Source organism: Thamnophis sirtalis, unplaced genomic scaffold, assembly GCF_051295495.1.
Source record: "Thamnophis sirtalis isolate CommonGarterSnake01/CBP01778 unplaced genomic scaffold, rThaSir2_p1.2 scaffold_4, whole genome shotgun sequence".
Classification (NCBI taxonomy): domain Eukaryota; kingdom Metazoa; phylum Chordata; class Lepidosauria; order Squamata; family Natricidae; genus Thamnophis; species Thamnophis sirtalis.
Window position 1 is genome coordinate 7,434,414 of NW_028261384.1, and position 14,271 is coordinate 7,448,684.

Consider the following 14,271-nt stretch of genomic DNA (forward strand, 5'->3'; position numbering starts at 1 on the left):
TATTTGGATTTTGATCACTTCCCCATAGAGATGCTGCAATGGTTGTAAGTATGAAAAAGGGTCCCTTTTCACCTTTTTTTCCAGTTGTTGACTTAAAACGTTCATTAAATTAACGGTTTTAAGTTGAGGACTTTCTTTTCTGAAATACTTTTCAAATACAGGTAGTTCCCAACTTACGTCCATTCGCTCAGTGACCGTTCTAAGTTATTACCTACCTGAAGAAGGAGACTTACAAACCGGAACTGAAATTCTAACACTCACCTCCCTCTCCCCATACTGAGGCTTCGTTAGAGTTGTAACTCAAGGACTACAGTGCTTGTTATTGGTTAAGCCTAGGCAGGAGCATGAAACTGTACCCAGTGCATAAGTCTTAACATTTGGCCACTGGATGCCTTCCAGGAAGCATTTAATCTTTGCGGTCACAAGGATTTCGTCTCTACATGTGGCATATGATATCAGCCTTGGCCTTGATGACTTGTACTATTTATTGTTCATTTTCTTAATTTTCATTTTTAGATCCATGAATCATGATTCCGTCACAGGTGGATTTCAACTCCCAGAATTAATTGAGTCTTGCATGGCTTATGACTGGCTCAGGAATTCTGGGCGTTGAAGTCCACAAGTCATAAAGAGACTTAGTTCTTTAAGGGAAAGGGAAAAGGTTCCCCTCGCACCTGTGTGTGCTAGCCGTTCCCGACTCTAGGGGGCGGTGCTCATCTCCGTTTCAAAGCCAAAGAGCCTGTGCTGTCCGAAGTCTTCTCTGTGGTCATGTGGCCGACATGACGAAATGCCGAAGGCGCACGGAACGCTGTTACCTTCCCACCAAAGGTGGTTCCTATTTTTCTACTTGACATTTTTACCTGCTTTCGAACTGCTAGGTTGGCAGAAGCTGGGAGAAGTAGCGGGAGCTCACTCTGTTACGCGGCGCCAGGGATTCGAACTGCCGACCTTTCTGATCAACAAGCTCAGCGTCTTAGCCACTGAGCCACTGCGTCCCTAATAGCCTAGTTCCTTACCTCTGTTCTAAGTCATAGCTTTTGCTTTAAAAAAAAAAGATGCACAAGAGAGAATGCTTTTTTAACCCCTTCTTTTCTGTTTTTGTGTTTTGGCGTTCAGATTTCGGCGTAAGTGCTTTTTTAGCTACCGGTGGGGACATTACGCGGAACAAAGTGAGGAAAACCTTTGTAGGAACCCCTTGCTGGATGGCTCCCGAAGTGATGGAGCAGGTAAGAATAAATTGGAAGCGGCTTTCACTGAGCACTGAAATTTCAAATGCTACTAATCCTCAGCTTATAACCTCAGTTGGGACTGGGACCTTTGTGGCTAAGCAAGGTGGTTGCTAAGTGAGCTCCTGATTTTACGACCTTCCTTCCCCCCCCCCCAATTGTTAAGTGAATCACAGCAGATAAGCAAATCACACCGTTGTTAAGTGAATCTGACTTCCCCTGTTGACTTTGCTTGTCAGAAGGTCGCAAAAGGGGATCAGTGACCCTGGAACACTACAAACCATCATAAATTCATGTCGGTTATCGAGCCTTCTAATTGTGATCATATGACCACAGAGATGCTGCAACATTCATAAGTTAAAATGATCATAAGTTACTTTTTTCCGTGCCGTTGCAACGTCAAACAGTCACCAAATGAACTTTTGGGGGGTCAAATTTTACACCCCTCAGAGAGGGCTCGCAACTTGGGAGTCCTCCTGGATCCGCAGCTGTCATTTGACCACCACCTAACAGCTGTGACCAGGGGGGCATTCGCCCAGGTTCGCCTGGTGCGCCAGTTGCGACCCTACCTGAATCGGGAGGCTCTCACAACAGTCACTCGGGCCCTTGTGACCTCTAGGCTGGAATACTGCAATGTGCTCTACATGGGGCTGCCCTTGAAGAGCATCCGGCGACTTCAGCTAGTGCAGAACGCAGCCGCGCGAGTGATCGCGGGTGCACCTCGATTCACCCGCATAACACCTATCCTCCGCGAGCTGCGCTGGCTACCTGTCGATCTCCGGATGCGCTTCAAGGTGCTATTAATCACCCATAAAGCCCTACATGGTAGTGGATCTGGATACTTGAGAGACCGCCTTCTGCCAATTACATCCCTGCGACCAATAAGATCCCATAGACTAGGCCTCCTCCGTATTCCATCGGCCAGCCAGTGTCGGCTGGCAACCACAAGGAGGAGGGCCTTCTCAGCAGTAGCCCCGGCCCTTTGGAACGAGCTCCCTGTGGAGATTCGTACCCTCTCCACCGTCCAAGCCTTCTGCATAGCCTTGAAGAACTGGCTCGCCCGTCAGGCCTGGGGATAAGGATAGTTACCCCTCCTGAATGATGAATGTATGTTGCCTACCATTTTATTATATGTCTCTATCTTGATGTTTGTATCCCCCCCTTCCCAGTTTTATGTGAGCCGCCCTGAGTCCCCTCAGGGAAAAGGGCGGCCTACAAATTCTAATAAAACCAAAACCAAACTTTTATAATTCAAGGACTACCTGTAAAACTTTCCAGAACATTTACCATATTTTTGGACTATAAGACGCACCAGAGTATAAGACACGCCAAGATTTTGAAGAGGTAAATTTAAAAACAAAAGTTTTTGCACTCTGCATACCTCCCAAACCCTCTGCACGCCTCATTTTTTGTGAACAATTGGCATACAGAGAGTTTAAGAGGCCTGCAAAGTGCTGGGGGGGGGGGGGGGATGAGAAAAAAATGGCCCGTTTTTTGTCAAAAATAAACAGCATGCATAGCCTTTAGGAGGCTTGTACAGTGCTCCTGGGGGCTGGAGATGGGGGCAAAAACGAGCAAAACAAGGCCCGTTTATTGCCCTCCACAGCCCCCAGGACCTCTTTGCAGTCCTCCCAAACCCTCTGCACGTCCATTTTTATGAAGGGGGGGGGTCAGTGTATAAGACGCACCCAGATTTTCACTTTCTTTTTTGGGGGAGACAGAGGTGCGTCTTATACTCCAAAAAACATGGTATCTATCTAAGAAACAACTTTTACCTTACTGAAATGAGTTTCCTGTGAAAGCATTCCTTTACATTGTTCCAGATATATTTCTTCCCAGTCTTCCGGCTGAAACAATAATCTGTTGACCCTTGGTGAAGGCCAAGGCAGGGGTGGTAGGATTCAGTTGTGGAACTGCCCGAGAAGGAGAAGGCTGTTTAGCCATGAACTTGTGCATGTCACATCTTCCTCCGTTAACAAAGTATTGCTGCAGTTCAGAGAGCCGAGGTGGCGCAGTGGTTAAATGCAGCACTGCAGGCCACTTCAGCTGACTGCAGTTCTGCAGTTCGGCTGTTCAAATCTCACCAGCTCAGGGTTGACTCAGCCTTCCATCCTTCCGAGGTGGGTAAAATGAGGACCCGGATTGTTGTTGGGGGCAATATGCTGACTCTGTAAACCGCTTAGAGAGGGCTGAAAGCCCTATGAAGCGGTATATAAGTCTAACTGCTATTGCTATTGCTATTCGTGTCAATGTCCGTGGATGCAAGAGAGGTAGAGGCAGCTGGGATGCGAAGAGATAGAGGCCAGTTTAAAATGGAGGCGTAAACGCCACCACTCAAATGAGAAGGGATAAATGGAACAGAAGTTGCCTTCAGAGGTTGTGGGGGCTTCATCCCTGGAAGCTTTCAAGAAGAGGCTGGACTGCCACCTGCCAGAAAGGGAGCAGAGTCTGCTATTTGGGTGGGTGGGAAGGGTTGGATTAGATGACCTACAAGGCCCCTTCCAACTCTGTTATTCTAACCTTCTAAGAATACCGTACAGGTAGTCGATTTACGACCACACGATGGAGACCGCCATTTCTTCCGCTGCTGATCCAGACAGTTGCTAAGTGAATTTTACCCGGTTTTTACGGCCTTCCTTGCCAGAGTTGTTTGTTAAGTGAATCGCTTCAGCTGTTGAGTTAGTAATGTGGTTGTTAAGTGAATCTGGCTTCCCCCGTTGACTTTGCTTGACAGAAGGTCGTAAAAGGGGAATCACGTGACCACAGCGGACCCTGCGACTGTCATAAATACGAGTCATTTGCCAAGCGGCTGGATTTTGATCACGTGACCACAGGGAGGCTGCAAAATGAAAAAAACGGCCACCAGTCAGGTTTTTTTCAATGCCAAAGCAAGAAGGTTGTTCAGTGCAGTGAGTCACTTAACAACAGTGGCAAGAAAGGTCGTAACATGGGGCAAAAGCTACCTAACAAATACCTCATTTAGCAACAGAAATTTGGGGCTCAATTGTGGTCGTAAGCTGAGAACTACCTGTATTCGGCCATAATTCTCATTGGACTCAGTCACAGAAGTCCTGAATGTTACAGTCATTGCAGGAAGTCAGACAGCTTTGGAGACCTAATCATGGGCTGTAATGAATCAGTTCAGGCCAAGAGAAAAGCATATTTCAGACAGCCGTTCGTGGTATCTTGCAATAAAGTTGAATTTGGGATAAGATGCATGCGCTAAGCGGGTGTTTGAATAGCTGTGTGAATTTTCCAACCATCATTATGAACGTAACTACTACTGTCGTTCATTCACTATATATCTTAACTATTTCTGTGGGAATCAGTCCTGGAATTTGTTTAGGAAGTGTGGCGGTTCTAAACTTATAACGAAGTTAGTGTAGAATCCTAATGAATTATCTTTATAATAAAGGTAAGTCTTTGATTCGTGGTTCCTCTCTGTTCAAAATGGAAATAATATTGACCTTGCCAAGTAATGTGGTCGCGTCTCACTTTGCAACGGCTTCACTTAACGGCTGAAACTGGTTCCAGTTGCGACAGTTAAGGACTACTTGTATTCTGAGAAGCTAACATCTCTTTGCTCTGGAAGAATTGCTTCAGTTTCAGGAGCAATTCTGAGATACCAAGACAGCAGAATTCAGTGATATTTGCAGAGAACATGATTTTCCAATATACCCTTCAAGGCTAGTTTATTCCTCTCATTTAGCTAATATCTTTGTAATATTTTCACTCTTATGAAGAAGAATACAAATTGTGCTATTTTCAGGAGTTGGGTGAGAAATTAGAAATTTGTGCCATATCATTAAATGAACACCAAGAAGTGGAGGAAGGTTAGCTCCCAAGTATGACTCAGGCAAGATACGGACATGGAATTGAACAATTACTGCAATAGAAAAAAACAATTTTGAAATGAATTTTCTCTTACAATGCAGGTTCGGGGCTACGATTTCAAAGCAGATATTTGGAGTTTTGGGATCACTGCAATCGAGTTGGCTACTGGAGCTGCTCCTTATCACAAATACCCACCCATGAAGGTAAGTTAACAGATTTACCAGTTTAAATAATCCTATTTGACATGAAAAGCATGCACACAGCCTGAAAAATTGGATCGGCCCTCTTAGAAAACGGTACATCTGCAAAGTTGGCATGTCCTCCTTCTGAAAACATGCAAGGAAGTCTGGAGACTGTTTGGACATTTAAGCATGTAACAGAATCGACAAATTCACTTGCGGTCGTAAGTTGAGGAGTACCTGTGTGGCATTTGGTCCTCTATTGTGGATTTTCTAAAACAGGGACACCACAATCCTTGGGGTGCAGGGAAGCTAATTTGCCTCTTGGCGTTCTTCCCCAGTGAGAGGGCAGGTGTGATGTGTTCTCTTCACAAGCAACAATTGTTGTTTATAAGGAACTGGTACCATATTTTTGGGAGTATAAGGCGCATCAAGATTTTGAAGAGGCAAATTTTTTAAAAAAAGTTTTTGCACTCTGCAGACCTCCCAAAAATGGGTCCATTTTTTTTTGTCAAAAAAGGGCATGCACAGCCTTTAGGAGGCTTATAGAGTGCTCCTGGGGAAGGTGTGTGTGTGTAAAAATGTGTGACCCGTCAAAACCGCGCTTGACTAAACCGCGCCCGATTAAACCGTGTCGCTGACGTCATCAACAGGGCGGCAACAGCCAGCGCAGAGAAAGGAGGGCGCTTTAAATAGCGCTTTGAAAGCAAGCCGATTCAACTTAAGGTAAGGGTTAGGTTTAGGGTTAGATTAAGGGTTAGGTTTAGGGTTAGGTTAAGGGTTAGGATTAGGTTTAGGGTTAGGTTAAGGGTTAGGTTTAGGGTTAGGTTTAGAGTTAGGTTTAGGGTTAGGTTTAGGATTAGGTTTAGGATTAGGTTTAGGGGGGGTTAGGTTTAGGTTTAGGTGTTAATTTTAGGTTTAGGGTTTACAGCGTGCTTCTGTCTCCGTGCTGTTGTCGCCCTGTTGATGACGTCAGCGACGCGGTTTAGTCGGGCGTGGTTTAGTCGAACATGGTTTTGTGGTGGAACCGTAAAAATGAGCAAAAAATGGGCTGTTTTTTGTGGAAACAGGCCCGTTTTTTGTCAAAAAAAAGGGGGAGCATACATAGGCTTTAGGAGGCTTATAGAGTGCTCCTGGGGGCTGGGGGGGGGCAAAAACGAGCAAAAAAACAGTCTGTTGTTCGCTAATTTTTGCCTCCAGCACTCTGAAAGCCTCCTAAAGGCTATGCACGGCCATTTTGGTGAAGGGGGCGGGGTTTCTAACCAATGCCATTTTTTTAGGTCCTAATGTTGACACTACAAAATGATCCCCCCTCCTTGGAGACAGGGGTTCAAGACAAGGATATGCTTAAAAAATACGGGAAGTCGTTCAGGAAAATGATTTCGTTGTGCCTGCAGAAAGACCCAGAGAAAAGGTAATAAGCGGGACCATCTTAACTTCCTCCTCCTCTCTCCCTCTCTTTTTAAAATTTATTTATATGACTTACACCTCCCTTTTCTGCCTATGGATGCACATAAATGCATACACAAGTTGCTACACTTGAACACACATGAGCAAGTTTAAAACCCAATACAGGTGGTCTCGACTTAAAAACAGTTCATTCAGTGACCATTTGAAGTTAAAACACCACTGAAGAATGTGACTTAGATGATTTGTTTTTTTCACACTTATGACCATTGCAACATCCCCATGATCACGCGGTTTACATTTGCATACTTGACAACTGATCACATTTATGGCAGTTGCGTTATGCTGTGATAACGTGATCACCTTTTGCGACCTGACAAGCAAAGTCAATGGGGAGCCCAGATTCGCTTAACAACCGCGTCATTCCTGCTAGGCAGGTCCAATAGGGAAAATTGGAGGCAAATGAAGGTAGAGCTGGATGTTTGATAGCTTATCCTGTTTTAATCGCCAGAATATTAAAAAGTGGTTGAGGTTCTAAAAAGAGAAGAGCAACAAAGAGGATTAGGGGACTGGAGGCTAAAATATACGAAGAACGGTTGCAGGAACTGGGTATGTATAATTTAATGAAAAGAAAGGTTAGGGGAGGCATGATAGCAGCCTTCCAATATCTCAGGGGCTGCCCCAAAGAAGAGGCAGTCAAGCTATTCTCCAAAGCACCTGAGGGTAGGACAAGAAGGAATGGGTGGAAACTAATCAAGGAGAGAACCTTGATTAGTTCTAAGATTAGAACTAAGGAGAATCTAGAACAACAGTGAGAACAATTAATCAGTGAAATGACCTGCTCCCGGAAGTTGTGGGTGCTTCAATCATTAGAAGTTTTTTAGAAGAGTTTTGACAACCATGTGTCTGAAACGGGATGGGCTTTTCTGCTTGAGCAGGGTGTTGTCACCAACCCTTTGGACCTCAAGGACCACTAAATTCATAATTTTAAATCCCGCGGATCACTAATATGATCTGCCTAATATACTGCCTAGGTGGGAGTGGCAAGGTGGTCATGTGACTGGGTAGGTGTGGCCAACTTGATGTCACTTAATGTGGAGGGATGCCTCGACGGCCTCTCTTCGCCCCTCCCCTCCCAGCCACTCCTTGCCTAGGCTCCTTAGGGCCCCAAGAGGAAGCAGTTGCTGGAGCTCAGCAGCCACCATGAGAAAGAGTTGGCAAAACAGCTCAGTTCAAATGGGCTCTGACCCAGAAGGAGGCTCAGTAGAAGCACCTCACTGAGGACTAGGAGCGTGGGCTTTCCAAGCAGAGGGAAGACCTGTGGGAGTGCAAGGCCAGGTACTGGTGCCTGGAGGCTCAGCGGGCTGAGACGGTCAGCCAGTTCCAGGCCATGATGCAGTCCCACTGGAACGAGGCCCTCTGGCTCTTTGCCACCAGCATTGCTTCCCTCCAGCCTTTGCCCAAAGCCCCCCACCAGGAGGCTGAAGCAGACCCCAAGTCAGAATTTGTGCCCGCCTCCAACCCACACAAAAAGACCCCAAAGGGGGAGAGATTCTGCAGCAACACAAACATTCATTCCATGTATCTGTCCCAGGGGCCGTAGTTTGAGGACTCTTGATTTAGTGCAATATAAAAAATGCAAATAATTTTTCTGTGAACCACCAAAACTTCCTTGCGGACCACCAGTGGTCCATAGACCACGAGTTGGTGGTCTTCCCTTCCAACTCTGTTATCCATTAGGCTGTGTTGTATGCAGTTGAAAGGATAATGTCATCTTATAATGTACACCAGGTTTAAAAGCTATTCCGGAATTTCTGTGGCTTTGTGGAATAGGATTTTCTGCGTGCATTTTTGTAACCAGTTCAGCTGCTTTTTGTTGCATACAGTTCCGTGGTCCAGCGAGCGTGGATAAAAAGTTCAGGGACATTTCCTTTTCAAATAACTGTGGCTTTGTATTAGCCTTTCGGAGTAAGCCAGGTCAGTAATCAAAAGCCACCAGGCATACTGGAATTCCATGTTAATGATCTAAGACAGTGTTTTTCACCCTGGGCCATTTGAAGCTGTGTGGACTTCAACTCCCAGAATTCCCCAGCCAATATGAATTTGTACATTTGAAATTCACACAGCTTCCAATGGCCAAGATTGAGAAACAGATTAGGGCCTAATTTTTTAGGGCCTTAGGCTATAATAGCAGATACATTGACATCAATAGAAGAGAATATTTGTAGCTCAGAGATAAACTAAGTGTCAGCGTTCCAAGTATCATGTAGAATTAAATCAGAGTCCAAGGCAAAATGATCCTTAAAGTTCCAATTTAATAAATCAGACATCTTAGCACATCTGTGAAATCCCAATTCTGGATGTTACATCCGATTCCCACCCAGTTGAAAGTTCATGATCTTGTCCCCACAACCACAAATCCATCACATGGTCCAATTTTTGTCTTCCACCTTGGCATCTCCACCCAGCTGGTTCCGGTCAGATGCAGAGGTGCGGAGACAAAAGATGGCCTTGGGCTTCTAGAAAAGAATGACAACAACACATTCCACAATACTACTCCTTTCTATTCCCCCCTCCCAACTACTACACTAATGAAACAGCATAATGAAATAAGAGAGAGTGTGGCAGGCCAAAGATCCTAAAAGGGATATAATTGCAGGCCTGACACTAAGATTGAACCGTACACTAGCATTGATGATGTTACCTAGTTGGGTAATGAAACGTCTGCAAGAAAATATCCAAGCTCACATATCAAAATATTGAAACTTGATAGCATAGATAGATTTCTCTGCTATGCTAGCATGTCTCTCATCATATCTGTTACAAAACACATTTAAGCGCAATCTTCTAGATGCCGGTAGTCCTCGACTTACAACAGTTCATTCAGTAACTGTTCAAAGTTACAGTAGCACTTCAAAACGTGACTTGTGACTGTTTTTCACAATTACATCTATTGCAGCATCCCCATAGTCACATGGTCAACATTCTGGTGTTTGGCAACTGACTCGTGACAGCTACAAATATCCAAGGGTCATGTAATCATCTTTTGAAACCTTCTAACAAGCAAAGTCAATAGGGACGTCAGTGATTCACTTAACAAATGTGACAAGAAAGGTCATAAAATGGGGCAAAACTCAGTCAACAAATTTTCTCACTAAGCAACAGAAACTATAGGGCAAGGGTGTCCAAACTTGGGAACTTGAAGGCTTGTGGACTTCAACTCCCAGAATTCCCCAGCTGGGGAATTCTGGGAGTTGAAGTCCATAAGCCTTCAAGTTCCCAAGTTTGGACACCCCTGCTATGGGGGTTCAGTTGTGGTTTTTAAGTTCAGCCCTATGGATACAGAAGTTCAAGAAGGGAAAGTAGAGGCCACAAGCAAAGAACTCCAGAGAATTATTGAATGGGAAAAAGCACTAAGACAAACAAAGACAGTACGTTTGGCCTTTGGAACTTCCTGCCACAGGATATCGCATCAACGCGTATGATAACTGCCTTATTGATGTTTTAGCAAATGTTAGTTTTCGATGTTTGTCTCTGGCTCAGACCTGATGCTAAGAACCGATCTTAAGAAATAAAGTAAGATACCTTTGTCAAATCAGTCTGGGCCATGTGATTAGCCAGATTAAAACAAGCTAAAAGCATTGTTCCAATAGCAAAACCCACCATATATTTAATACTTTTAAATACTTTGCATCTGCTCCAGGTAAAATTCTGTGCAAATACATAAAATAAGAACGTGAATATTACGCAGGAAATGTTTATCTTACTATTGTTGAGAAGACCGCACAGGTTTGCTTTGCCAAAAACCACCATTTTTTAATCCAGAATTAACATCTTCTTTGTTTCTTTTTCTCTAATGTATGAATTGAAATGTACAACCTGTGAAAAGCAACATCTATTCTGATCCCTGTTCTTATTGTGGGTGATTCTCCCATATGAAATAGAAAAAGCTCTTTTAAAAAAAAAAAATCCTGCAATATACCATAGGCTTAAGACACTCCTTTGTTTTCTGTCCATAGACCTACAGCAGCTGAACTTCTAAGGCACAAATTTTTCCAGAAAGCAAAGGTAGGATCAAGTGTTTTTTTATTAGGGCAACCTGGTCTACCCAATTATGGGATGGAGCATACTGCTCCACCTTTTGAATCCCAGAAGGGTATGGCTAGCCAATGACAGCTAAATAGCTTGAAATAGATTTGAAACAGCTTTGAAATAGCTTGAAATAGATTTATACTAGTCTTCCTTTATTTCTTTGACAGTAAAACATAAATTCAACCCAAAGGTAGGATCCTTGATTGATGCAGTCATCTATCAACTTGGATGTCGGAGACATATATTTATAGACAAGGAATAATTATAGGTTTTTGTTTTTTTTCCATTGTTGTAAACTGCCTATAGTCACTTGATAGTGAGATGGACGACATAAATTTAACGATTTATCAGAGATTTCCCCCAACTTCCATCCACCCTATGACAAGTTTGCTTCTCATTTAAGATCTATCCTGATTTTGCCACCCACAATACTGGTAATCTTTTAAGTGTGAAAATGTTCGTGTGGCTTAATATCCTTGAGTTCACCCTGATTTATTTATTTTTTGAGCCAGATTGACTGTTTAATCACTCCGAATACAACTGCTTTATGGTTCAGTTTTGTGTAACTTTAGTTTTTATTAAGGTACCTGGTGGAAAAAGAGAATAGTTGCATATCTTTGCATCTGTCCAGTGGCAGAGAATGTTGCTACTTATCTGGAGATTGTTACTCTTTTAATACATTGCTTTCTTAGCTCTTGTGTCAAAGGAAATTTTATTCAGTGTTGTTTAACTAAAACTTTTTTCTCTCTCTCTCTCTCTTTCCCTCCTTCGCAAAAGGCTCTAGGGGAATATGCAGTTTGAGTGCCGTGGAGTTGGGTGGCTGATTAATTCACTAAATAACGATAAAACTGTAGCTTTTGAAGAGCAGATTGCAAGAACTGATGGTTTTTGATTCCTTTTGCAGAATAAAGAATTTCTACAAGAAAAAATGTTGCAGAGAGCCCCAACTATCACTGAAAGAGCCAGGAAGGTACAAATTAAAGTGGAAATCTGCATTGAAATGATTCTGTAAAATTTCTTGCACCTTAATGTGTAGCTTGCTTGCAGCCTGAGAAACAGGGAAAATAATTCTGGCTGAGTTCACACGTCTTAAAGAAACTTGGTTCCTCCTGCTTTTAAAAGTAGCTAGCCAGCATCCTTGGTAGGTATAAGGTTTTAATCTAAGATGACATCGCAAGTTTCTGTTTCTGGTAACAAATCGTACAGTTGAGCTAAAAAAAGCCAAATCATTAGTGGGTCACGGCCTGGGGATTGGGGACCCCTGCTGTATGGCAAATAATGAAACAGTTTCATAAATAAATCAGAGTTCCTTTGCTTGTTTTGTTGCATGGCTTAATTTGCTGGCAGATGGGATGATAGTCTGCCTGTCTATGGATACATAAGTACACCTTTTATTGCAAAGACTAAAATATTCAAGCCGAATATATAAATTGGTTTTAAACATAGGCTGTGACTGTATTGATGGATTTTTCAATGTCATTCTGTTTCTTCCTTCCTCTTCTTGCTTGGTTGGATGGAAAGCATACATACATACACACACGCGCGCGTGCACAGACACACACACATATGTATGTATTTAGTGTCACAACCCCTGGTATGCCCTAATATGGGAGGAAGCCTACTGCTTCCTTTCTCTGTCTATCGGCTCGTCACAAGAGACCATCCAGACAGAAACCCAATATTTTTACTGTTGCCTTTGTTACATTTGTGTTGTATTTGTGCTGATAAATAAATAAAGGGAGACTAGTATAGATCTATTTCAAGCAATTTAGCTCTCATCAGCTAGCCATAGCCTTACTGGGATTCGAACCTGGGCTGTATTACATATTAGGCAGATGTGTTAACCACTAAGCCACAAGGTTCTCCTCCTTTATCAGCTGAGCCAGGGAAATAGGTATTTAGTGCTTGAAATAGATCTATACTAGTCTCCCTTTATTTATTTATATGTATGTATGTATGTATGTATGTATGTATGTATGTATGTATGTATGTATGTATATTTTATAGCCACATTGATTTCTGGATGGATAGTTGTGTCAGGAGCATCCTTTCTATTTTTGTTTCTGCACAAGATAGCAAAAATTGTGACAAGTACATCTTTTAGGTTTATCAAAGCCTTACAGGAGACTCAGTGAGGCTGTACAGGTAGTCCTTGACTTATGACCATTAGAAGTTACAATGATGCTGAGGTCCTCGTCCTTGCAATTGTTATAATGTCTCCACAGTCACATGATCAAAATTTGGGCGTTTGGCAACCAGCAAGTGAAGGTAGTCCTCAATTTACTAACACAATTGAGCCCAAAATTTATGTTCTTAAGTGAGACATTTATTAAGTGAGTTATGCCACACTTTACGACGTTCCTTGCAACAGTTTGTCAAGTGAATCGTTGCAGTTGTGATGTTAGTAACCCGAATGTTTAAATGAATCTGGCTTCCCCATTGACTTTGCTTTTCAGAAGGTCGCAAAAGCTGATCACGCAACCTTGGGGCACAGCCATGGTCGTAAATATGAATCAGTTGCCAAGCATCTGAATTTTGACTACATGATGGGGATCAGTGGTGCTATGTGTGAAAAACGCCCATAAGTCATTGCCGTAACTTTTCAGAGCCGTTGTAACTTTGAACGGTCCCTAAACAAACTGTTGTAAGTTGAGGACTACCTGTATTTACGATTATTACAGCATCTCAGGGTTGGTGGGATCCTCATTTATGATCTTTCCATGGAGCTTCCAACAAGGAAAATCAATGCAGGAAGCTGGAATCACTTAATAACCATGTGATTTGCTTAACAATCGCCCATTTGCTTAAAGCAGCAATAAAATCAGGTGTGGCTCAGTTAACAACCACAGCACTTGGCAAACAATTGTTCCTAATTGTGGCTGTAGCCTCAAGGGCTGCCTGTACAACCCCGAGCAGAACTGCTGCGTTGTTACACACATCTCGTCTTGCTCTTGTTGGTGGGCAGGTCAGGAGAGTCCCTGGTTCCAGCGGACGACTTCACAAGACCGAAGACGGCGGCTGGGAATGGAGCGACGATGAACTAGACGAAGAAAGCGAAGAGGGCAAAGCGGCAATTTCACAGCACAGGGTGAGGGTCGATTTCACTTTTTTAAATACTCAAAAAGTACAGTTCCTCCCTGAATCCATGCCTTGTAGGAGGGGGGGGGTCCTTGGTGCTCTCTGAGCTTGGCTGTTTTCTTTCAGACATTTTGTTGCCCAGCTAGGTAACTTCGGGTACTTGAGAGACCGCCTACTGCCAATTACCTCCACTCGACCAATTAGACCGCATAGATTAGGCCTCCTCCGAGTTCCATCAGCCGGTCAATGTCGACTGGCAACCACGCGGAGGAGAGCCTTCTCTGTGGCAGCTCCGACCCTATGGAACGAACTCCCCGTGGAGATTCGTACCCTCACCACCCTCCAGACCTTCCGCATAGCCCTTAAAACCTGGCTATCCCGACAGGCTGGGGCTAAAGACCTTAACCCCACCCGAATTGTATGAATGTTGTGCTTTTAACAATGTATTGTCTTAT

At 43.5% G+C, this 14,271-nt stretch overlaps 1 protein-coding gene across 1 annotated transcript in view; it reads left to right on the plus strand.

Annotated features, from left to right (window-relative positions):
• OXSR1 (oxidative stress responsive kinase 1) overlaps positions 1 to 14,271 on the plus strand; it is a 101,006-nt gene that overhangs the window by 64,576 nt on the left and 22,159 nt on the right. The window contains exons 6-11 of the mRNA XM_087712428.1: positions 1,117 to 1,226; positions 5,162 to 5,263; positions 6,520 to 6,653; positions 10,666 to 10,714; positions 11,643 to 11,708; positions 13,704 to 13,826. Coding sequence (XP_087568554.1) covers positions 1,117 to 1,226; positions 5,162 to 5,263; positions 6,520 to 6,653; positions 10,666 to 10,714; positions 11,643 to 11,708; positions 13,704 to 13,826 — 584 coding nt within the window. The remainder of the gene's footprint in view (positions 1 to 1,116; positions 1,227 to 5,161; positions 5,264 to 6,519; positions 6,654 to 10,665; positions 10,715 to 11,642; positions 11,709 to 13,703; positions 13,827 to 14,271) is intronic.